We start from the raw sequence: 25905 nt of genomic DNA, 5'->3' as shown, positions 1-25905 counted from the left end.
TGAAGGGACCCATCAGCCTGCATCTCTCCTCACTTTGATCAGACTCCCAGGCCTGGGCTCCCTTCCTCCAGATTCTCAGGTGGGACTGAGGCCCAGGATGGATGTGTGGATGGGGAGAAAGGGGCCTGCGCAGGCTGGCCTGGGCTCACAGGCAGGCTCTCTTACTGCCCATTCCAGAAGGAAGTCCCGGCTCTGCCACAACTCACAGTGCAAGTTCTCTGCTCTCTAGAGGCTTCCGGTTCAAGGCAGAGAGCAGGAAAGTTGTGAGGGTGGTGATAGGGGTCCAAGGACAGGGAAGGTCAGTGAGCTTGGCAGCTGGAGGGCTGTACCCCATGACCCAGCCCCGATGGTCCCAGGCGCCCGCAGGACACACATGCCTGCTGTTTAGAGCATGCGTGCATGCACACGTGTGCGTGCGTGGGTGTGTGTGTGCCGTGGGGATGCCATGACACTCACCGGGGGGTGCTTGCGCTTCCGCCCAGGCCGCCCCACCTTCCGTGCGGTCGTGCTGGGCTCCTGCCGCTCCTCCTTGCCACGAGCCTCCTCCTGCTCCTCTCCCTCCTGTGGGTACAGACACAGCCTGTGAAGCCGGGGCTGGACCCAAGAGGCCCCCTCCCCTGTCCCCCGACCCCCACAATGACCACACTTCCAGGGCCACGCCAGGCTGCTCCCCCTGGGAGGGCTAGCCTTCATCCATCTCTGGCCTGGCAACGCCGGAGCCAACCCTTCGGGTCCCACGGAAATAAAACCTCAGGGGACTTCAGGGTAGAAGCCGCTGCCCCGACGCCCTGCCGCTCTCCCTCCAGGTGGAGACGTTTTCTTTTTGTTTGTTTGTTTGTTTTTTTTTATTTGTTAGAGAGAGCGAGCGAGTGAGCACAGGCAGACAGAGTGGTAGGCAGAGGCAGAGGGAGAAGCAGGCTCCCCGCCAAGCAAGGAGCCCGATGCGGGACTCGATCCCAGGACGCTGGGATCATGACCTGAGCCGAAGGCAGCTGCTTAACCAACTGAGCCACCCAGGCGTCCCTGGAGACGTTTTCTTAACCACGGAATCACAACACATGCTCTGACAAAAAAGTGTGTTTCTGGATAGGAGTTTATTTCCGTGAAACACATTTTACATGGGTACAAACATTAAATGAATCATATATTTAATTGATCACCTTTCTCGAAAATAAGATTCCCTGAAAAGAAATATTAAATTTAGCAACTGGAAATAGGAGCAACACTTGGAATGAGGATCATGGCCAGCGATAGAGAACTTTCAAGGCCCCTGTGAATACACCTGCTCAAAAGCACTTGCCCGTATTCCTGTCACCCCACAGGAGCATCTCGGGGACAGCATCTTGGTTCATCTGAACGCCCTCCCTGCATTCATGGAGTTCTAGACCCCAAGTCTGGTTTGGAGACCCACCTCACCCAGCACCTGGCAGGGCCGGGCCCTGCTGCGTTGTCTCATGGAGCACAGAGGCATAAACCTAGAAAGTCCTCCTGCCTCACCGCTCCACCGGCCCGGCCACAAACCACCCACGGGTCGCTTCTGACTCAGCCGGCTCCAGCATGACTAATCACAAACAGAAACAACGCCGGGGAAGGAGAAAGGGACCCTGACCCAGCGGAGGGGCCATGGGCTGCTCTTCAAGCCCCTGCAGGACGTCAGGAGCCAAAGATGGCTTCAGAGTCCTCCCTGGGGAGGGTTCCTCCCCGGAGCAGCACTGGGAGAGAAAGGCAGGGTGCCCAAGTTCCCAGTGGATTTAATCAAGATGTCCCTCAACATCCTACTCAACTTTCATTTTCTGTGATTTCAAAATAGCTTGTGGTTTGCCTGTCTGTGGGCGGGAGGGGAGGGTCCAGGGTGGAGAGAGAGTCCGCACCAGGACCAGAGACCCCTGACAGGCTCTTTTCAGGAAAACATGGCAGAGAAGCTGTGAGAGCAGGAAGGCCACAGGGGGGACAACCTGCCAGTGGAGGGGCGGGGCACGTACCCCACGGTAGGCCAGGCCTCTGGGTCTGGGCTGTCCATGAGATCCTCGCAGACACCCTTGCAGAAGAGATGATCACCTGGATCGCAGAAAGAAGGCACCCTAATCCTGGTGACAGTTTCCAACTGGATCTACGCGCAACGGTGGTGAATTTCAGGCCGAGATGGTGCTTTTGGTCTGACTCCACCGCGGCTAAGTGGGCACTGTCTTGATCATTCTGACTAGCTCACTCAGCATTTACAAGTCGATGTGAGGTCATGTGAGGTCACGCAATGGCCCGGGACTTAGAGCGGACCAACATGGGTTGGGCCCCGTGTGTCCATCAGCTACTTAGTCTATCACCTTGTCTGGGCCTCACTCTCCTCATCCATAAAAGGGGAAGGTGCCCGTTCTGCCAGCTTCTCAAGTTTTTAGTAGGAATGAACAAATGTTCTGCCCCCTGTATGTTTTGTGCACTGCTCAGTTCCCAGAGCCCAGCCCCGGCCCTGCACGTAGTGAGTAGTCCACATGCCCCCCACACACCCCTCATACACTCAGGGGTGGCAGGAGGCCCACTCAGCCCCTGTGTTTGCCTGGAAAGTAGGAGGCCAGACTTCGCCAAGCTGCTGACCACTCTTCACCGTGGGGCCCCTCGATCTTCCATGCACAAGGCAACGGGCAAGAGGGGGGCACCAATGTGGATCAGGGTCAGTCTGGGCAGCCACAGGGTATGGAAAGACTCCTACTGCCCAGAAATTCTGGGCTATAAACTATTCCTTTAACGGACTGCATTTCTGACATAAGGATTCATCTGAGTTTCTTTGATTCCGAAAGGATCCGAGATGCAAAAGCCATTTGGAGCCCCTGCTCAGCACAAAGGAACCTCGGTTACCCCACTGCAACGACCTAATACACTTGACATGGTGGGACCCCTGAGCCCTGGCTTCCATACACGGGGAGAAGGGGGGTGCCGGGGGGACTGGCAAGGGGCTCCTGCGCCACTTCGAGACAGCGGGGAGTCTGCGCGGGCTATGCGCATGCGCAGCAGGTGCTCGCCACTCAACACACCCCAGGAGGAAGGAATGCTCGGATGCCGGATGCCGTGGATGCCGTGCCCCCAAACCAGGCCCTGACGTGTTGCGAGTGTGGACATCACCAGGGCAGGCCGCCGCGTGTTGAGCCCAGGGCAAGGTGCGTTATGCCCCATCTGGCATTCAGGCCTCAGGCTCCCTGGTTTATGCCCGAAGAAACGAAATCACCCCCAGAGCCTGGGTGGGGGCTCGAACCGAGGTCTGTGCAACTCCTGGCCCATGCCCTTTCCATTAGGCCCTAAAGTACGGCTCTGTGAAAAGCATTTTATTTGGGGCCAACAGACACTCTTTCTCGAGGTAGTGATGTAATGAGAGCACAGAGAAGGCCGGCGGGGCCTCCTGCTCCGGGCCTGCCGGAGTTCACAGAGTTGGGGGGACAACACACAGAGGGGGGTGAGCAGATGGCTCAGGGCCATGGCCCTCAAGGAGGCCTATCAAGTGGTCCATTCTCACATCTATCATGGGGCTGGGCTCACTCAATATCTTTGCTGATGGGCTGAGCAAAGGAATGTGAAATATGCTTATCAAATCCGCAAGCAGCACTGAACTCAGCGGCGGCATCACTAATACCCTGAAAGGGAACAATCAGATCCACAGTGACCTGGAGCAGCTGGAAAACAGTAACAAATTGAGCGGAACAGACATGAGCCCGGGTTGGTTTCCTCATCCGTCCACTAAGGGGACTGAATTAGACAATCCCTATGGTGGGAGGTGGCCGGAGAGGGCCAGAGATTCTAGTCGGGTGGGATTTGGAGAGGGCGGGGTGGGGGGTAGGTGAGGGGACTTTCCGCCCTGCTCTTGACTCACTAGTAGCTTCAGGCTCTTAACCCTGAGTCTTGCTTTCCTCACCTATAAAGCAGGGATGGTAACATCTTTACAGCAAGGCTGTGACAATTCAATGAGGTAATAATACATCCAAAGCTGACACATGATATAGTCTGTCAAGAACTGCTAACTTCCACGCCACACGTCCTGACCAGAACTGTTCACAGAACTGCATCCCTCCCTCCTCCCCCTGCCCGCCCTCCCCATCCCCAGGCATATCCCAGTTCCCCGCATTTGCAGCCATCACTCACGGCTACAGACAAACCCCAGCATCTGGCTGGTCGACTGCAGTGAGATGCTCGGGAACACGGGGCTCTCTGATCTTTCCAAAATGCAAAGCTGATTATGTCACTCTGCAGAGCTTAAGCCCTTGCCGAGGGGGCTTCCAGGGGCCTGCAGGATCAAGCCAAGCTCCTTAGCCCGCGTGAAGGAAGGCCCCCAGGATCTGGCGGGCGGCCCTGGTCTCATCTCCCCACTGCCTTCCTCCCACCCGTCACCGACAGACTGCGCCAGGTGCAAGAGCAGGCTGCTTCCCTCCCCGGCACCTCGGCCTAGACCATTCCTTCTGCCCCAGCTACCTCCCCCTCAGGTTGACCAGCAAACCCTTACTCCTCCAACCTCATTTCCCAGATTTCCTTCCCCTAGGCTCCCTCCTCTGATCCTCTGACTGAGGCCATAGGTCCTCTCTCCCCCACAGCACCCACTCCCCAGCACTGTAACTGCCAGCTGGCGTCCTAGACAGGCCATGAGCCCCTTGGGGGGAGGGACCGTGTGTGTCTTAAGCTCAGCACCCCCAGTGCCTAGACCAAGGCACCTAGCATGAGGCAGGCATTCAAAATCCCTTGATGAGTGAATGTCACATAGTAGGTACTCAATAAGGGAGTCAACACACACACACACACACACACACACACACACGCACACACACAGAGGTACACATGCAAATCCACAGGCCAGCACAAATATAACTGCCTGAGGTTTCAGTGTTGCTCTGATCTTTATGATTTCAAATCAGGAAACAGGATGACTAAAATGTACTTTCTAGGCTTAAACACAATCATGTCGCTTTACATTTATGTAACTCTTTGCAGCTTTCAAAGCACCTTCACATTTGGTGGCCTGTCAGATTAGGTAGTTACCATCAGCCTCTCTAAACTTCTGAGGCTATGATTTGACCTAGATTTTAACACCGCTCACTGGATGGATTATTTTAAGCCACATACAACTTCTCATTCTGATGAGCTGGGCTGGGATGATAATAATCTCTCGCAGTTGTACAGTACATGGTAATTAACAAAGCATTTTCACATACATTGTTTCATTTTATTCTTCTGCTTTACAGCAAGCAGAGCATCGGCCGACACTCTGAAGCTCGGAGGGGTTGTCTAACTTGGAGAGATCAGAGAGCCAGGAGAAAAGGCTTTAGAACCAACATTTAAATCTTTGAGTCCCAGCTCGAGGGTCTTTCTGCTGTAACACACTACTCTAGCCTACTACCCTCTGTGCTCCCGACGTGTGTCACTGTGTGCGTCACTGGGAAGCCACGAGCACACAGGCAATCCAAGGCAGAGGCACACACGGGCATTTGCATCCTGTCTTCGAGGCTCGGGCCCGGACACAGGACCCCTCCCCTGAAGAGATCTATGTCCCACCCGGAGCCAGCCCTCCAGATGTACGTGCTCCCTTCAGAACACACACCGGATGCTACCGACCCAGCATCCGCTGAGCAGATGTCTCAAGTTGGTGTTTGAGTGGAGGGGATGAACTCGCCGGATCTAGCCAGCCACTTGCCCAGACCCTTTGGGACAAGAAGCACGTACAGCCTTGGCCAGCTGGCTGGCTGGCCTCCAGGGGTCTGTCTGTGATCGTGGAATTCAGTGAAACCAATTGGCCTCTCCGCCAGGCCTGGTCCCAGTCTGGGCTGCCTGAGGCCCAGGTCTGCAGAGTGACGGCCGCAGGACACCACACACCACACTGCACACACGCTCACAGGTGCCGTGTGCCAGGGCTGGTGGGGGCGGGGCGGGGGGATGAGGCTGCAGTGGGAGTGACCACACGGTGGCCCATGGGATGGCAGCACACCCTCATACTTCCGCATACCCTCCAAAGCCCCCTGTGTTAACGATCTCAGTCACCTCCCAAAGCTATCAGCCCTCTGTTTCAATTATTCAACAATATTCAACACGTATTCATTGACTGCTTAGTCGGCTTCACACTATATATCTGGATGAAAGCCTCCATCCCTCCCAAAAGGCCATGCTCCTGGAGGGCCCGGCCATGTCCTGTTTGGCTTTCCACGCCCCCACAGCTCCCGGGTACCTGCACACAGCAGGTGCTCCACGAGTGCTGAATGGCTAAAAATGGTGGTGCTTGTGGGATTTCCCGGGCCCTCCGGCCGGGGCTGCAGCCCTCTCCCACAACCTGCATGCCATGGTGGGGCTTCACTGCCTTCCAGAATGGAGACTCCATGAGCCACAGGCCCAGTGCACAGCAGCCCAGCCCAGCCATGTCAACCTCTGTGGCCTCGAGGCCGACGTGAGGCCAGGCCAATGAGCATGCTCAGAAACATTTATCCAGCACCTACTGTGTACTGGATACAAAGATAAGCAAATAGAACACTCAGTTTAGAGAAAGAGAGAGAGAGAAAGAACACATAAAGAAGTACCTGAGTAGAGTGTCCTGCTCCATGGACCCAAGCCTACCCCGGCCCGGTGCAGCCCACCCATCCCACCAGGGACCCCCTTTCTGGAAGCACTACAACACTACATAGGGCATGATTTTTTCTTGGTTTACAGAGGGAAAGAATCCAGACGAAACCGTTCATAGCCACGTTACCTTTGCGAACTTTCTTAACCTCCCTGTGCCTCAATTCCTCACCTCTGAAATGGGGATAATGAGAGGAGATGCCTCCAGGGCAGCCGTGAGGATTAAGTGAGTTAATTGCCAAGCCAAGCAAACTCCTTTCTATGACCTTCCATACTGTGCAAACACTGTGTGGGACGATTATAAGTAATATCCCTAATTGCCCTGTGGCTCTCCGCAGCAGGGCAGGGCCAGGCCGAGGTGCCAGAGAGGAAGGGCATCACCCCCATGTCCGCCTCATCCTGGGACACCCACGGCAGCCTGTCCTTTCCCGTTCTGTAGAGCTGAGCTCGGCTATTCCCGCCCAGGCCCTGGGGGACACGCTTCTTGGCAGGGAGGGGCTCCGTCTCCAGCCTGACCCCTGAAGGCCTGAGGGACCCACACCCGAGCCTCTGAAGGCAGCCCCAGCCTCTCCCAACAAGAGTTAGGGCTCCCTGTCTCTGGCTTCCGTGTTGCATCCATTCGATGTGTGAAGGAAAGAGGGACCTCAGGCCTGCCTGTTCTCGGGGACCCAGAAATAACCTTCCTTCCACATGCCAGGTTCTCCGTGGGCTTTCAGCCCACACCCTTCACACCCCACCTGTATTTTCCACACTCTCGCCCCGTGGATCTACAGCACCAATGTGCAGGCAGGTGGGTAGATAAAGGGATTGCTAGGTAGGTAGTAGCAAGCTAGCCAGTTATCCAAAGTGAGTCCCAAGACTAACAGAATACATGCCAGGCCCCCGCGTTAAACACACACCTTGTCAACCTCTCATTTCCCTGCTCAGAGGCCACATGAGCGAGTCACACAGCAGAGTCCAGATTCAAACACAGGCCTGTCTCCAGAGTCCCAGTGACGCCCGCTCACAACTGTATCAACAGCAGGTTACCCGAGCCGGACACGCATAGGCTACCTCCTTTCCCCGCGCCGCACGGAGCGTGCACATTTGATGAACCGAAGGTCTCTGGCAACCCCGTGTCCAGCAGGTCTATCGGTGCCATTTTTCCAACAGCCCTTTGCTCACTTCATAGTCTCTGTGTCACATTCTGGTAATTCTCACAATATTCCAAATTTTTCCTCATTATTATTATTATATTTGTCACGATGACCAGTGATTACAACTTGCTGGAAGCTCAGAGGGTTGGCATTTTTTAGCACTACTTTTAAATGAAGGTGTGTAAATTTCTTTAGACTTGTCATTGCACACCTGATAGACTCCAGTAGAGTACAAATGTAACGTATATGCGTTGGGATGTCGAAAAAAATTCATCTGACCGGCTTCATCGCGATCCTCGCCTTACAGTGGTGATCTGAGCCGAGACAGCGATCTCCCTGAGGTACGCCTGTCCTGTCTAACTCAGAGAACTTTAGAGCATCCCAGCACGAACACACAGGTCCCCGTCAGCGCAGGGGCGGGCCCTGTGTGCCTCACACACCTGCTGCACGTGCCCAAGCATCTTATCAACTCCACTGAGCTAAAAATGGATGTGCCCTTCTTCCTAGCTGGGCTCCTGAAGGGAGAAGGGTAACGCGGCCTCTTCTGTAACTGCTTGAATGTACTAAGAGGGCTGCTATTTCAACAACCCCTACAGTGACTATTACAAAGCAAAGAGCCGGCCCTCAGCGATGGTGTGTGGGCATCTGAGTGTAATGAGGGCAGAGCATGCCCGAGCAGGCAACAGACCTATGGACCAGCAAGAACAACGGAAAGCGGAGCTGGGAGAAGCCCACCCAGGGTGCCCCCAAGCCTGTGTACTGCCCGCAGGAAGTGGTGAGTGCCCAAGGGAAGTCGGCACCTGCCAGGCCTCTGGGGTGGCCTTGGGTGAGAAGGGAGAAGCCCGGCCACGGCACTGGCCACACACACATTCACACACGTGCACGCACACAGCACACTGGCTATGTTCCCCCAGCACGAATCCGCACCCCTCCTGTCGCTTCTACTCCCCGGCTGGCCAGAAGAGGCCTCCCTGCTCCAGACTGTAGGCATGACATAGCTTCCTACCCCCTCTCCTTTACTAGGCCCTCCAGGAATGTTTATTCAGTTCATCCGACAAACCTGCAGAGCCCTACTAGCCCTACTATGTGCTGGTACTGGGGAAGGTACCTGGAAGGAAAGAGAGGAAGAGGAGAAAAGAGAAACAATGCAGGAGGGAGGGAGAGAGGCACACAGGCGGGGAGGGAAGAAGCAAGCAGCTGTGTGGCCACGGCACTGTCTTCACGGAAGAGTGTGTGTCCGGAGTGTGTGTGTGTGTGTGTGTGTGTGTGTGTGTGTGTGTGCATCCTGGCCTTGTATGTGAATTTTTACTGGAGATGAAGCGCCCCCTAACCTCAAACCCAGGGCAAGAGCATGGCCACACCAAGTAAAGCATTCTCTGACCATCCCGACTTCCGGTCTGGAACAATACCCTTGAACCTGCAGCAGAAGCACCGTGGGCAAGGCTGTGGGCATCACGGCTTTATGCGGGCGGGAAAGCTGGGGGGAGCCTGCCTGAGTGCCACGCCCCCGGAAGAGCATTCACTGGCTGTGTTACCTTAGTCAAGTGACCCCACGTGTCTAGGCATCCATTTAGTCATTCAGAAGATAGAGTGCTGAAAAATACAGCCTACCTTATGGAGCAACCCTAAGAGCAAAATAAGAGCGAACTAAGATCACGAGAGCGCAGAGCTTAAAGTAGCAGCTGGCAGGTAATCAGCACTCGGCGCATCTTGGCTGTTGTGTTTCTGAGGCCGGAGGAAAGAAAGCGGGGAGCCGCACGATCGGGGGCCCAGCCTGGGGCTTGGACTCTTGGCCAGGCGCTAATTCACATGTGGGGATCTGAGGAGGCTTTTCTAGCCCCAAGGTTGGAATGCTCTTGGTCTCCTTTCCTGCTCCCTCTGTTCCCCCTCCCCTCCCCTCTCTGCAGGGCCTGATACCCCACCCAGGCTCCTGGCCTCCCTGCTGTCACCTCCCACCCATCTCCCATTAAGGCCAGCTCCCCCTCCCTCCACTGTGGCCACATTTCCCCAGCTGACCCAGCCTGGTGAGAACCCCAGCGCTCAGCCCCCCAAAACCTGCATTGTCCCAGCGTCCCCACTAGCTCCCTCCCCACCCAACATATGGACAGCAGGGTAGGGGAGGCCGAGGGACGAATGGATGCTGGGCAGACATCTCTGTGCACTCCCAGCCATAAGCTCCTTGGCTCTCACCCCTGGCTCTCACCGCTGGCTCTGCACCCAGCCTGCCTGATCAAGGCCCTGGGCTGTTCTCCTGTGGAGGGGTCTTACCGCTCTCATTTTCCTTCCAACCCTAGCCACAAGGTACTTCCTGAGCACCACCTCCACGCTAGTCAGGCCCCGCCCTCCAGGGGCAGCAGTGGGGCTGGGTGTTGCCCACACCGGTACTTCTCAGATGCCCTAGAGAGAGGCCTGGCTAAAACAAGGACTGCTGGGCTCCAGCCCCAGAAGCTCTGACTGGCATTTCTTAACCTTTCCAGGTGCCACCGGTGTTCTCAAAAGAACCAGGGGTCCCCTCCAAACCGTAATTCAAGGCAGACCGAAAGAAGCAAGGGCTTTGACCAGAGAGGAGCGGTGAGAATCAGGGAGAGGGCCCACCAGGCAGAGGAAGGAGTATAAACAAAGGGCTGGCGGTTCCAGGAAGTACCACAGTGGAAGGTGCGTGAAGGCGTGGCCGGGAAGGAGGCTGGAAGGGCACGTGGGGCCCAGGGCCAGCGGGTGGCCACACCCCTTCCCTCTGGCTCACCAAACAGTTCCTTAGTGCCAGGTGCTCCTGGTGACTCGGCCAGGCTCCTTGGGCAGCAGCCCAAGCCCATTTTCCCCCTCCGCGGTGACATGGCACCGCAGCCCCAGGCCTGGCTTTCTCCAGCTGCCTCGGGAGACTGGCAGTGTCTCTACCCGCCCTCCACCGCGGCTCCCTGGGCGGCTCCCTGGGCGGCTCCCTGGGCAGCTCCCCTGAGCAGCGGAAGCCAGCCCAGAGGGGCTGGGGAGGTGGGCCAGGTGAGCCAGTGTGCGCCCAGTGGGCGTGGGCAGCTGGGGAGGAGCCCCGCTCTATCCGCACCAGGATCTGAGGCTGGGTATGTGTTTGTTGCCGCATGAGCCAGAACAGTTACTATGGGTAGATAATAATAGCAATCGTAATCCCTCATAATTGGACCAGACTTTGCTGTTTGCAGGGCATTTCCATGCCCATGACCTCATCTGACTTCCCCAACCACCCTGTAAAACAGGCACAGCTAGAGTTACTATCCCCACTTTACAGCTGAGCAAACGCGAGCCCAGATGGCCTGAAGTCACATCTCCAGGAAGTGGCAGACTCAGGCCTGGGACCTGGGGCTTCTGACTCTGTCCAGTGCTCTTTCTCGATCTTGAACTGTCGGAACAGAGAGCCTGCTCTGCCGCTCTCCGTGCGAGGGAGCCAGGGGCTCTGCTATCTAGGGCAGCACCGGTAACGAGAGAAGCTTGGCCTGACTGTCCCCACCTTGCCCACCTGCGGGGGGTGACGGGGGCAGCTGATCACCAACTGCAAGTGTATGGACACAGAGCTCTGTCAGCACGAGTCCAGGCATCAGACTGGGTAGGGAGCTCAGGGTCACCTAATCCAACAGAGGAGCAAAACAGACCCGACCAGGGGAAGGGAATTATGCAGAGCCACAGGTGGCTGGCCGCAGGTGGCCCCGACACTCTGTGTGGGTCGACTGCTGCCTGAGACAGGAGTAGCTCGGAAGGCCCAGAGAATAAACTGGACTGCCTGTTCTTTTTCTGTGGGGTCAGAAAGAAGGGGACCCACAGCCCCTAGGAGCCTGGCTCAGCGGACCACGGCAAGCACTTTCTCCCCCACCTGCTGGGTATACACCCCCCGGACTAGGGTATCCCGCATGATTCCAGGCTGCGGAGGCAGGTGCCGGGGCTTCGTGCACACACCTGTGTGTCTCCACACAAGGACTGATCCAGTGGGAAAGGTTCTGATCCAGCAGGCTCTCATCTGGACCCACCACTGGGTAGCTGGGCTCAGCTTCCTCATCTGTAAACGAGGGCCATCTGTCCTTGCCCCACTTATTTCAAGGGTTGTTCCTGAGAGCCAACTGGCTGGAAACCACTCAGGAAACAGAAACAAGCTGTAAGGCTGAGGGAGCCCAGGAAGGAGCTGAGCACGCATGGGGGTGCATCAGGGAGCATAAGCAGGGGGCGGGTCTCAGAGCTGTCCCCGATGGTGGGCAAGCAGATGGGATGCTCCTTGCAGTGTCCAGGGGGCCCATATCTGGTGCCAGGTGTCCACTCTGGTTCCAGAAGGACAAACTATACCCCCACCTAGCATCGCCATCCCTCCCTCCTGCTCAGGAAAAGGGGAACAGGCAGAGGGAACTGTGGGGACCAGGGCACAGCAGACAGGACACCCCAGAAAGGCCTATGGCTGGCATAGCTTCCCCAGAAAGGTAGTGGGGTTTGCCATCTCGCTGACAGAGAGTGAAAACAGAGTCTAACTGTTGGGGTTCAGGGCGGCTTTGCCTATAGATGGACGCAGCTTGGTGAGGTCCCAAGGCAGCCTGTCACGGCCAAGCAGGGATCCCTACGGGGCTGCTGGGATCTCCTTTGATTCAGGCCCGTCCTGGAATTCAACAGAGGGTGATGAGCTCACCCCGCAGGGGGCTCCGAGAACAAGGACGTCATTGGCTCCATGGTCAGAAGTGACACTCAGAGCCCAGAGTGGGGGTGAGGGGCAGGAAATCATTATCTCCAGGATGACTGGTGTCACCGTGTGCCTGGCGCTCTGAGAGGGGGAGCCCTCACGTGGCCTCCTAGCTACGGAGCCTCCCCAAACTTGCCTTTGGCCTCGCAGAAGCAGAGGCAGCTAAGACAGGTCAAGGACCGCTAAGGATACAGAGCTGGTAGATGTGAATCCAGAAAGGAAGCTGGGTTTGGGGACACTTTGCCAGGCTGTCCCGCCACACTGCATACAGACGCGGGGCTTGAACCTCTGCTCAGACACCGGGGGAGTTAGAAAGCCTGGATCCCAGAGCGACTGCTTCACATTCCTGCTGTACCCCCAGGACCGAACGTCTACAACCCATGGCCCAAACAGGGACACAGCCCTCCACACCACGGCCCAGTGTGGAGACTGAGCTGCATGGTCCAGCACTCAGCATGCCAGGGCTGTCGCCAGGGCTGTCATCAGGGCTGTTATTACCTGGGGAGGGCCCCTGCCCCCTCCCCCCTCCCCTCCCACGGGCTGTGGCCAGAGGGTCGCTCACCTTGCGGTCCTCCTCCCGCTCCGGAGCGGAGCTGCTGGTGTCCCCAGGGCCGCTGGAGGGCATGGCGGGCAGCTGGGCGGTGGGAGGCAGGCTGGGGCTGCGAGGGGCTGGGGGGCTGCTGGGCTTTGGGGAAGGAATTATCGTGGTCTTTGTCAGCAAGAGTTAGAACTTAGACATAGATCCCGGTGAAACTCTGCCTCCGGCTGTGGGGTGTGGGCTTCCAGTAGCTCCACCTGTGGGGGGAGACAAGAGGGGTCAGCAGGGCAGGGCACCCCCAACCCCAACCCGGGCCCCACCTGACACCCACCCACCCCCAGTCAGCCCCACGCCGCCCCGTGAGGCCTGTTCCTCCGAACTCACTCCTCTTCCCAGGCTCACCGGCAGCTCGGGCCAGCCTAGCCCGCCAGAGAGCGGGGGAAACTGAGGCCGACTCAGCTGGCAGGGTCCTGCCTGGCTTCCCTCAGGGCCTCCTCCTGCCTCCAAGGCACCAGCAGTCTCCCCGGGCCTCCGCGTTGCTGTGGTACAGTGGGCGCCACTTCTGGGCCTTCCAGCGGCCTCCTGCCTCCTCCCTTCTCTTCATTCACGTCTGTTCTCTCCTTTGAAAGCTTCCCGCACCCTCCCTCCCACCCAGCCACCCCCTGGGAAATCCCAGAGGTCCCCAGCCCTGCTACATTTTCCTTCTAATCTGTCCTCCCCTCACGCCCCCACCCCCACACGGCTCCCACCACGTGGAGGAAGTGAGCAGCAGTCACAGGATGTAGTGAAATGAATGTCACCTCACTTCAGGACCAGCGCCTGGGCCCAGAGAAAGCTGAGGTTGAACTCCGGCTGCGGCCGGGCCGAAGGCCTAGGTCTGCAGTGCTGCTGAAAGGCCGTCTTGGTGGGGAGAGGCCACAGCCGAGGCCACGCTACTCTCCCCCCCACCCCACGAATCGGCCCCATTTGCCTCAGGAAACTGGGGGGCTCGAGGGGGCCCTCCACACCCACACAGCTTAATTTTAGGGGCTTTTCATCTTCCCTGCTTCAGGTGTGGGCCTCAAGCCAGTAAAATAACAAAGCCCCTGCCGCAGGCCTCAGCTAGGGGTGGGGGTGTCGCGGATTCAACCCCCCCTGCTCACAGACACTGAGTTCTCCGGCTCCCCACCCCCCAGGAGGAAACTCGGGCCAAGCCCCTGCCTCCAGTGCACCCGCCTGCAGGGAGGGGATTGGCAGGAGGAGGAAAGTGGGAGGCAGCTGGATCTGGGCCCACCCACACCCTTCCCCTTCCAGTTCCCGTTCTGCTTCCCCGGCTTCCCCTCCCTCTTGGGCTGCTTCTCCCATCCCCCTCCAGCCAAGGCTCCCTGGAAAACCAGGCACTGGAGAAAGCACAGGCTTGGGTCTCCCAGGGGCGCAGCCCCTTCCCCAGGGAGGCACTTCCCGGGGAGGTGGGCTCTGCCTCCTGTGTGGAGGGGGTTGGCTGGAGCTGGGAGGAGCCTCCTTAGGGCCTGGACAGGAGGAGCTTTAAGTTAAAACCTCACCGGGCTGAAGGTGCCCCAAGCTCACCCAAGCCCCACAGGTGAGGCCTCAGGAAACTCCAGGTGCAACGCGCGCTTCTCAGCCCAGCACCGCACTGGGCTCTGTGCACGCCTGCTGCCCCGATACACGCGTGCGTGTCTCTCCAAAGAGAGTGTTGCTTTCTGTGTCAGAGGCGGTGCTAAGCCTGCCTGCCCTCCTTTGGGCAGCTGCTAGTACTCTTACTCTCCCTCGTTTACAGTGGAACCTCAGGCTCAAAAAGATGAGGATCCGTCTCTACTCCAGAGGTCAAGCACAGGCTTGAATCCAGATCTCTCTCACTAAAGCTCTGAGGCCGATCTCTGGGAAGCTTCGTCCCCCAACTTACACCAGCACCCAGAAACAGCTCTCAACAGTCCATGGGAGAACTGGCCCAACCCAGAACTCCATGAGGCTTCCCTCCATTATCGGCCAGCGACTCCCCTTCAAACCCACACACTGTCTGTTAGCACAGACAAGTCCAGTGACCCCCTCACCCCCCACATCAAAACCTTCAAAAGGATGTGGAAGCTAAGAGAGGCAGAGTCTGGTTGGAGAGAACATTGAACCTGGTGTCAGCAGATGTGTTCTAGTTCTAGTCCTTCCTCGGGCTTCCCGCCCTCAGCTTCCTCATCCATGAAATGGGTGAGTTGGATGACATGATCTGCAAGGCGTCCTCTAGCCCTGCCCTGCCAAGCTTTTGGAGGCGCCAAGGGCAAAGGGGAGCAGCAGACAAGGCTGGGACACCCTCAGGAGTCCCAGAGCCCCAACATGGAGTCCATGAAGACCAAGAAGGCACAAAGTAGAGGCAGATAATCTTCTGCCAGATGTTTGTCTCAGCACTGACCTGTGGCCTAGAAATATCCAGGGAGCTTCTGTGAGGGGAAGAAAAAAAAAAAAAAAACCACTTTCAGAGAACCTCTGATTGCCAGTGAGAAGAGGAAGGAAGTAGGAGGGAAAAGCAGAACATCACAAGGCATTGACCCTGAGGGCAGACACCCCGGAAAGGAAGGGAAATGCTCTTTCCCCCTCCCCTTCCTCCACATATCCCCCTGATAGTTGAGCGGTGGGTGCTCACCTCATAGCAAGCTGACCCGGGTCAGTCTGTAGGTGCCTCAGAAAGTGTTTCTAAGAGTCACCCCGCATCACTGAAAACCATCCAGCATATGGCCAGGCGGGCCATGTGCTGTACAATGCCAGGGGGCCCACCATGGTGGCCATGGTCCAGGACTTGACACAGAGCTTCCCAACTGGCCTTAGAAGCTTCCTTCTCTCAAGCAGCCCTACTGCTGGGAGAGACCTGCCCCGAAGCCCATGGGCCCAGCACAGCAGCCTGTGTCCACTGTGATGGTCCTTCGCCAAGCGCGGCTCTGCTGTTCCTGGCACCGAGGCACGCTTCTCACCCACACCAAGGGCTGTACCACAAGAACCACCACCAAAGAAAAACCCATGCCAAGAACCCTACCACCACGACAGGTAGCTTATATTTCCTCCTTTATACTTCTAATGGCCACGGGGGCCATAAATAACGTTTCTGACAATAACTTTCACCAACGTTTAAGGAATACCATCATAAAAAAGTCTTGGTGTCACACCTGACACGGTCACCATTATTACTACTACAGTCACAAAACTGTTGTGGAAAAAGGACTGGGATTTTGAATATGCACACCCAGCTTCACTACCTTCTAAATCCAACTTGGTAGAAAGCTTTTTAAGAGATGTACAGTCACACAAGTGGGCTGAACAAAGAGGAGACACCACCAACGAAATTCTGGGGTCTGGAAAGCAGACTTGTGATGGCCAGATTTCAGACAGAACTGCTTTCAAATCAAAATCAAATCAAAACAAACCTCATTTGTAACAAGAATCCTTAAAAGATGGAGGCAATAGCACCGGGCTATCTCCCAGGCCAGGGGTGGAGAGGACCCATGTGTGAAAATAAAGCAGACTGAATGAAAGAAGGAAAAGCCCTAGACCCCCTCCCCCAGAAGTCTGACAATTGACCCTCCGGGGAGCACAGAACCCAGGGTCTTTCCACAGAGCTGACGGGCACAGTGGAGAGCCACAGTAATATATCAAAATCAAGGAGATGAAGGTTATTTTAAATGCTGGTGTTGAGTGCCCCCAAGCTCTTCCCCCACTGGGCTCCTCGAACCCTGGCAGCCAGACCCTTACCTTTTTCCCGTCTGGAGAATCTTGCCAGTCCAAGAGGGAAAGCCTACAGATACAGGTGCTGCGCCCAGAGCCCAAATGGTGTCCAAATGGCTTGTGTGGGCCAACCAGTGTGGTCTGCCAGGAAACAAGCCCCACCATCATGCACCAGAGCTCCCAGTCCTCTCTTCTTAATCCTGTACAGAACAACCAGGGACCAGCAGACATCTGAGGGAGGCCTCTGACTTGGAAAATAGAGACGAGAACAAATAAACCAAAACAAAACACAACTTGGAAAAGATGCACTTCGTGCACAGAGAAGATACTACATTCACGCAGCAAGGACAGGGTGCTGTTTAAAACGAGAACAAAAAAGAGCTTAGAAATACCAACCATGCTAGTAAAGACGCAAAACTCAACACAAAGGGCACCAGAAAAAGAATGAAAGTTGGAGAGAATGGAAAAGAGAGAGAACTGGTCCAGAAGTTTCCATATGTAAAAAGCAGGAGTCGCAAAACAACAACAAACAAAACGGGAGAACGTTACTGATAAAGAGTGCAAGAGAATTTTCCAGAAGTGAAAGACACAACGGGCAAGTTGAAAAGGCCCACTGCATGTCCGCACAAGGGAGGAAAGCACACCCACAACAAGGCACATCACTGTGAAATTTCAGAACACTGGTGCGAAGAGCAGATCCTACGGACCTGCACAGAGGGAGAAAAAGTGACATACTGAGGTTCAAGAATCAGAATGGCTTCAGACTGCTCAGCGTTAATGTGTAAAGCAAGAAGACAAAGGACTCGGTTGCCTGGGTGGCTCAGTGGGCCAAAGCCTCTGCCTTGGGCTCCGGTCATGATATCGGGGTCCTGGGATCGAGCCCCGCATTGGGCTCCCTGCTGAGCAGGGAGCCTGCTTCCTCCTCTCTCTCTCTCTGCCTGCCTCTCTGCCTACCTGTGATCTCTGTCTGTCAAATAAATAAATAAAAATCTTTAACAAAAAAAGAAGAAGAAGAAGACAAAGGACCAATACCTTCGGAATTCTTAAAATAATTCTCCCATTAGAATTCTTTACACAGCCTAATCATTTAGGTGCGATAGTAGCATGAAGTTATTTTCAGACACTCCTTTCTCTGGAACCCCGAGCAGATGTCCTCTAAGACACCCGAGACAAAGGAAGGGATTCTCCAGGATTAAGGTGAAAAGAGGTCAGATGAAGCCATCGAGGGCCACTGTTCAGATCTAAGCACTGTGACTTAAGAAGTGCTGTGGCCGCCATGCCCGCGACCACCAAAGGGTCTTTTTAATCCGACAAAACCACAGGTGCTCCTCACTGTTCGTACTCCGCCATCCAAACTCGGGAACGGAACGGATTCGGATATTGACAGGTACCTGTCCTGGACCATGTGCTCCAGGAGGGGGAGTAAACCAAACAAGAGGAAGACACGAGATCCAGAAAACAGGAACTCCAACCAGAAAGAAGGCAAAGGGAATGCCAAGGAGGACCGCAAAAGGAAGTCCCAGAATGGCCGCTAGGACATGTCGCCCGCCCAGACAGCGGAAACTGGAGAACTGGAGCCAAAACATGTCCTACGTGATGTGACTGCCCTTGCAGAGAGCCCGCCGACAGCGCTGAGAAGGTGAGGCGGCAATCGGCAGAAGGTGCAGAGAAAATAAGGCAGATGGAGAAACAAGGTCGTTATCAACTTCCGGGGGAAAAAAGAGAAAGGAAACTCTTGCAGGATACTCTAAGGCCTGGCTGGGAACACAGCTGCATTCGTTGATTTAACAAATACGTGTGTGTCCGTAGACATACATATGTAATGTGTGTGGGTCCGTGTGTGTACGTATACGTATATATACATGGAAACTACCTGCCGCTGCCGTGACAAATTACGACAAAATTAAGGGCTTAAAACAACATAAATTTGCTCTGTCACAGGTCTGGGAGTCAGAAGGTCAAAACGGTTCATGTCACCGGGCCACACATCAAGGTGCTGGTAGGGCTGCACTCCTCCTGGAGGCTCTAGGGAGAATCCACTCCTTGACTCTTTCAGCTCCTGAAGGCTGCTCACATGTCGGGGCTCCTGGTCCCTTCCATCCTCAGAGCCGGCGACGGCCAGGCCTTCCCTCATCGCCTGAATCTGTCTCTGCTCCCGTCCTACCTCCTCGGCCTCTCCTGCTTCTATCGTTCATTTCTAAGGCCCCTCCTGATGACACCAGGCCCACCCAGAGAATGCAGGATGATCTCCCCACCTCAAGATCTTTAACTGCAAAGTCCCTCTAGCCACATAAGGGTAACATATTTACCGGTTCGGGGGATGAGGATGTGACAGTCTTGGAGTGGGCAGGGCACTATACGGCCTCCGACACACGTATACCCACGTACAATCATATGTGCATAGAACAGTTTTGAAAGAACACTGGTAGGTACCGTTAAGAGTAGGCCCGCCACAAGAACTATTTAGGATTGGAAAGGGTGGCTAGGCAGGAGAGCTAGGATCTTATTTGCTAAATAAGAAATCATTGGGAAATGTCTAAAATGGAAGGGTCAAAAATATGCACATTCCTCAGAAACCTGAGCTGTAAAGTTGCTAGAAGAAACAGCTCAAAGCGGTGGCCCCTGAGAAGAGGAAGAGGATGGGAGCATCTCTCTGGTGAAGAGACCCTGGGACCGCCTTCTTAAATGATATGCGTGTACTACTGTGAGGAAATAAAAGAGAAATTTTAGGAAGACAGAAGGGGGGATGGGAAGGCCGTCTTACCCCTCCCCCACTGCAACCTTCGGTTGGGTTCGGCTTCCATCCTCCTCTCTGAGCGCAGCTCAGCACTTCCACCTCTGTCGCTCTATGAAACCATCACGTCCCACAGCATAACCATGACCAGAGAGCTCCTCACACCCACACAGAGTTCCATCACCGGCTACAGAAGTGGTACCTCCCTCCCTGCCCTCCCACCCCACCCCTCCCCTCACCAAACGGTGACTATCTTCCAGTAACATCGCTTCCATCAGGCGCGGCCCAGGCACGGGGTGCTGCCTCCCAAAAGGCATCTGTGCCTGTCACGCTGCCTACGTCCCTAACCACGACGCTGGCTCACCCAACAGCCCACCTCAGCCAGGGACCCACCGTTCAGCGAGGCCGGCCACGTCACCGGCCACGTCACTGCCCGCCCCCACCCCTGCCCCCACCACATTGTCCCCTACCCCACCCGCGCACCATTCCCGCCTCCCCTCCCCAGGGGCAGATCATTCCAAAGCTCCCCTCCAAGCGTGCCCCAACCAGCCCTGACACTATCACCCCACTGTATCACCACCTCAACTAGGGCCTGCACAGAAGCAGTCTCTTCCAGAAGCAAAGCCAGCGTTGCCCCAAGCCTAAATCCTTGCTCCATCAGGAACGTTCCTAATGTCCTCTCCCTAAGAGCCCCTTCGACGCCATGGCAAGCCCGCCATCTGCCCCGCTGAGAACCGCCTCACCATCTCTGTAGCGGACCCCCTTCCCTCCCCGCATCTGAAGTCCGCTTTCCCCCTCGTGGACTTTGCTTGTTTCCACTTGTCTGGTGGCCTTCCCCCTCTCCACCAGCCACAGTGGGGTGTCTTTGCTCTGACTCCCCACCTCATCCCCTCACCCTACCCCACCCCACCCCCTCCCGCAGAGTGTGCGCACGTGACCGGGCAGGGCCAATCAGACGCCTCCCGGGACCCGGTGGTGCGATGGAAAGGCTAAGGGGTAGGATGTGAGTCAGGAGCGGCTGCCCGCGGGCGGGGAGGGCTTGCCCGAGAACAAAGGACTGAAGACAGAGGGATGGCAAACTGTGGTCACGGCCTGGGTCCCCGCATCTCGCTGTACCCGAAGGCAGGGCATCTCTGAACCTCCCCGTTGTGGGAGCCTTTCCGTCCCTGGGGTGTGAGTGAGTCTGCGCCCCGCGGGTGACAGTCCTGACTCATATGCTAATCTCAGCCTCCCGAAGGGCTTCTTCTGCGTGGGTTCAAATCCTGACCTGTTTCCTCCATCAGCTGTGTGGCCTGGGGCAAGGCGGTGGCCCGCAGCCTCAGTTTACTCAGCTGTAAAAGGGGGGAAGTGACAGGAGCCACTTCCCGGGGCTGTTGTGAGAATCTAAATGAAATGCATTGCACGTGCTTACAAGAGTGCCTGGCACGAAGAAAATACGCAATACATTCGAACAACTGTTAGTCCCTGACTAATCCAGCCCACAGTTTTCTCTCCTTTCTTGAAATCCCCCGAGTGCCTGTGAGCCTGCATCGCCCAAACAGGAGCTTGTACTTGGGTAGCTCCCACGATGTGCCAACCCCTGAGAACAGAGCTTTACGATGTCAACATCTCGTTGATCCTTACGCCTCACTCCGACCTTTTGAAGCGGGGACTACTTTTCCCTGGTTTCCCAGATGAGAAAAGGGAAGTATAGAGAGGTTAACAAAGCTGCCCAATGTCACGATTAAAGGGAGCCAGGCTGGACTTCTACCCTGAAGTCCAGAGTGTTCCATTCCATCATGTCCTCTTACAATTAACATGTGACTGTTGCTTTGGGCATAGACTGGTCCGAAAGCAAAGTTTCTGGTTAGCCTCCCTTTCCTGCCTGTGTGCAGTGGGGACAGGGGTAGGGGTGGCAGTAAGCAGTGCAATCTTCTAATCATAGTATCTGGTGCCCTGCCCAACGAGTCCGTCATTCATTCAACTATTTGCTGAGTACCAGCCACGTGCCAGGCCCTTGCTTAGAGACATGCCCTGTCCCATTTCAGCCTCACAACAATCCTATGAAGTTTATGAAGCAGATTCCCTTGTTAGTCCCACCTTTAATAGAAGGAGAACCTGAGGCTGAGAGAGGTTTATTGCCTCTCCAAGGCAGCACAGGTAGAAAGTTCCAGAGTAGGACTATGAAACCAGGTCCATCGAACTCCAGAGGCCTCACAAATATGGCAGCACTCAGTCATGGATGAGCGCTAAGCATACACCCCAGATCAGCCATCTATGCCCCTGCAGGGACACCAGCCCACAGATGACAGCCTCATAGCTGAATTTCCCACTTGAGCTTGGGAGGAGGAGCAAATGACTCCTGTAGATGACAGAAGGCAGGAGAGTAATCTTGTGCCCCATGCCATCCAGGGTGGTGATAAGCTCCGGGGCTGGTGAGCTGAGGGCCAGTAGAAGGCTCAGGGGAGCGATCAGGGCTTCCTAGACAGAGATGTCTATCTGCCAAGTCTGATCCCCACTATGACAGCCTCTCTTGGTCACAAGACTGGGCTGGAAGTGTGTGTGGGGGTTGGAGGGGGGATGAGTATCTCTCCTTTGGACTGCTCATTCTCTCTCAACACGAGTGAGATGCACATCATCATACCATTACTCTGGCTTCCAGAAACATCTCTCCCGTCCAAACCACCAGCTGCACATAGAATACCAAAAGCCACTGGCAACAGGCCAACAGTCCTGCCATCCTGTTGCCACTTCAAAGCCCATCTGTCTGGCTCTGGAGTCACAACACAATGACTTGTGGTTCTCACACCACCCTCGAGGCCAGGGCACCCCCAGTGTGAGCACTCATGATCACCCCAAGCTGCTGCCACCGTAGTGGCCACACGAGCAGAGAGGAGTTGAATCAGACTCTTCCACTCATCTAATGGTTACCATGACACAGCCCCAAAAGCAAGGAGGAAAAAAAAAAAAAAAAGATTTATACCCAAAATAGATGCTGGTAAGGATCTGAAGTTGTCCTTGGGCATTAAAAAGAGCCAGTACAGACTTCCAGAAGGGAGCATGCAGTTCTGAGCATGACGAGTCAGGAGAGGCCCTGTCGGGAGCCACAAATGCTGGGACAGCCAGAGGGGTGTTCCGCGCCCCTGGAGCCGGGGACCCCGGGGGGCCAGGCTGAGGGTCCGTGTGAGAATCAGCCACGCGAATCCTGGCAGGGCTGCTGTCTGGGGCAGCCATGAGCATGGCTCAGATTCTGTCCTCCCCTCCCCAGGAGGTGGCCCATGGTCCACACCGGGCAGCTCCCAAGACTTTTCACTTACTCCCCCGTTGACCCCCACATCTAGCTCCCCCACCCCATGTCTCTGAAACCCTCTAGGAATGCTGACCATCATGGCCCCCACCACCATGGCTCCACTGGACGCTAAGTCAACAGCCTGGCTTTTTTGGATCCCTATTCCACTGAACCAACAGATGAAAAAAAAGGAGTTACCCCACTGGTTTGGGTGATCGATCCTGGTTACCAAAGAGAAAGTGGGTTGGTGGTTCACAACAGAAGCAAGGAAGACCAAGTCTGAAATCCGAGGATTCTCTCAATTATCTCTTAGAACTTCCATGCCCCAAAGTTAAGGTTAAGGGAAAACTTCAGGAACAGTGACAACAACAAAGACGACAGGCCAACCGGGGATTCAGATCCTCTGAGAATCTAAGTTTAGGTCACTCCACCAGGTAAGAGAAGCCTGGCCTGCTGAGGAGAGGAAATGTAGGGTAGGCAGTGGGAGAAAGGAGCCGGACCGCAGATGTGGCCTTGCGAACCAATACAGAAATGAGAACTGTAGTAGTTCCGCGTATTTTCTACTTACTTGATACATATACATGTTTATTTGCACATGGTAACTGTTTTCTTGTTTTTCCTCCTTCTTCCCATTATTTCATACACCAGTTGTTGGAAATTAACTTTATAATTTAGTCTTTTTTTTTTAAGGGCTCAAACTCACGATCCTGAGATCAAGAGTCACGTGGGCAGAGGGGCCTCGGTCGCACACGCGGTGAAGTGTCCCGCTCTTGGTTTGGGATCAGGTTGTGATCTCAGGGTTGGGGGTCAGGCCCCGCCTTGGGCTCTGGGCTCTGGGCTCTGTGGGATTTTTCTCTCTTTCTCCCTCTCCTTCTGCCCCTCCTGCCTGTGCTCATTCTCTCTCTCTCTCAAATAAATAAATAAATCTTAAAAAAAAAAAAAAAAATGTTGCACGCTCCACCAACTGAGCCAGCCAGGCGCCCCTATAATTTAGTCCTTAGGTGAGAGGAGAATAGTCAGTGGGACTGTGATCGAATTCGAGAAGTTATTCACGTAGACAGCGGTTGATACAATGATTGCTGGGACTCTTCATCCGCGGAAAAGGGTGAGAACCTCAGTGAGAAAAATGGCTGCGTCTCGCTAGGTAGAAATACAGCTTATTTGGTAGTTGTAAGGGGGCCCAAATGTGCGTGAAAGGTGCAAATGGAACCGTGCAGCCAAAGGAGTAGACGGTGCCCCTAATCGATTTATTCATCCTTCATTTCCTGCTCAGTGAAAATGGAGCTAGGCCCTTGAAATATTTCTCCTCGGCCAGCAGGCCTGGCGTCGCACTCTGCCAGCAGAGGGTGATGGAGGGACACTGAAGACAAGGGAATCTCCTTTCCCAGACCCAGTGGGCTCTCCCGGAGGGTTCCAGCACCATACACAACTCCTCCAGCGGCCAGATCCTGCTGTCCCTGTGGCTCCCCTACGTGCCCCCATGCCCAGTCCTGCCCCACCCAGCACCAGGCTCCTGCGGGGAGGGGGTCCTGTAGGGCCTGGCCTCTGCCGTGTGCGACTGCCAGCAGCTGCACCCAACACTCCCCTTGAAGGGGGGTTTAGTGGCGACTGTGTATCCAGCAAGATATTTCCTCATACACAGCTTTCCTTGGGACCCGAAGGATGGGCTTCCAGTGAGTTCTAGGGGCCAGGTTTTCAGCAAGGGTCTCAGCCCTGGGGGGGCCTCTTCCCTTTAGTGGCTGGTCTCAACGTGCTGTTTCTAGATTCTCTGCTGTTTGTATGACCGCTTACTAGCCGATCTCTCATTACTCCCATCCCCTGTTGTAGTTAATAAGTCTTGATAGTGAACTTTTCCTGTTCAAATCACTATGTGGTTTCTGTCTTCTGAATGGACCCGGACTGATACGGTCACCCACAGCCTCAAGGGGCCATTTTCCATCCTCTCGGTTCTTGAGTTCAATTCCGCCTCCGTGCCAGCCAACCACTACCCTGCTTCCAGCACGTCCATCATCTCTCGAGTGCTACGGCTGAGCCCCGAGACACTCCTACTTCTGGAGGTTCACAGAGCGGGGGGTTCTCTGGTTCTCTCTCCCACCCACGCCTCCACCTGGCTCCACGCCCTTGACTCTCTCACCCCGGGCCCCTCTGCTCTGTCTCTGCAAGTGCGCGGTGGACACTCTCAGGGGTCCCGTCCCGCTGGACCTCCCGCGCCCTCTAACTTCCCCTCTGCTGAGAAACTCAGGCTTCCAAGTCTACTTCGTGAACCTCTCCACCTGGCTGACCCGCAGTCACCTGAAATCCGACTCTGCAAGAACCAGATGCCTCTTGTTTCCTCTGGCTTCTCTCCCGCTGTGGAAGTGCCACCACTGTCCCCTCTGCTGCCAAGCCCCCAACCCCGAAGAGAACTGAGATTCCCCATCCCCGCCCCCCCGCTGTCCCCACACTCCACGCAGCACCTGGTCCTTGGGCCTCCATCCACCGCCTCCACCCGGGGCCTCTGCACCATGGGCCTTGCCCTTGGTGGTTATTCTACAAAAAGGCTCCCAGCCTCTTGTACCTCTATCCCCCACCCCAGCTGCTCAGCGAAGATTCTCCACACATGGCTTTCTCAGTCCAAGCCTAGGATGCCCGATGAAAATGTTCTAGAACTGATTGTGGTGACGGTGGCACAACAGCGTGCAGGTACTGAAAACCATCAGATTGCACCTTTTAAATGGGTGAATTGTATGGTATGTGAATTATAGCTCAATAAAGCTGGTATTTTTAAAAAAAATCCATGAGGGGCACCTGGGTGGCTCAGTTGGTTAAGCGCTTGCCTTCAGCTCATGTCATGATCCCAGGGTGCTGGGATCAAGTCCCACTTCTGGCTCCCTTCTCAGCAGGGAGCCCGCTTCTCCCTCTTCCTGCCACTCCCCCTGCTTGTGCTCTCTATCTCTCTGACAGATAAATAAATAAAATCCTAAAAAAGAAATTTTTTTTAAAAACCACGATGCCAGTGATTTTCACGCACAGTAAAATCTAAGCTCTGGCCCAGTCCTACAACGACGGCTCACCGCAGCATGTACCCCCCTTCCTAGCTGATCCCATCGTTCCAGGACCAGTCACTGTCCCTCCCCCAGCTTACATCTTCCGTCCCCACACTTGTGACTACACTCACACCATTCTCTCTTCTGACGGGGCCCCCTCTCCCCAGATCCCTCAGCACCCCCACTCCCATTACTTCTCCTCGACCACCCATCCAGGGGTCTTGAATCAGTT

The 25905-nt window shown here is 55.4% G+C and overlaps 1 protein-coding gene across 3 annotated transcripts in view; it reads right to left on the bottom strand.

Moving 5' to 3' along the window:
• The window catches only part of DNMT3A (DNA methyltransferase 3 alpha), a 96472-nt gene that overhangs the window by 56866 nt on the left and 13701 nt on the right, over window positions 1–25905 (bottom strand). For 2 of the 3 annotated variants that reach the window (XM_080813217.1, XM_080813216.1), the window contains exons 2-3: window positions 12965–13197; window positions 457–561 (exon numbers count right to left, since the gene is read on the bottom strand). In XM_080813217.1, the coding sequence (XP_080669343.1) occupies window positions 457–561; window positions 12965–13027 (168 nt within the window). In that variant the 5' untranslated portion in view covers window positions 13028–13197. Of the gene's footprint in view, window positions 1–456; window positions 562–12964; window positions 13198–13342; window positions 13547–25905 lie in introns of those variants that run through there. The other variant, XM_080813218.1, reaches the window with a different exon arrangement.

Source organism: Martes martes, assembly GCF_963455335.1.
Source record: "Martes martes genome assembly, chromosome: 9".
NCBI classification, from domain to species: domain Eukaryota; kingdom Metazoa; phylum Chordata; class Mammalia; order Carnivora; family Mustelidae; genus Martes; species Martes martes.
This window is presented reverse-complemented; position numbering and strand designations above follow the sequence as displayed.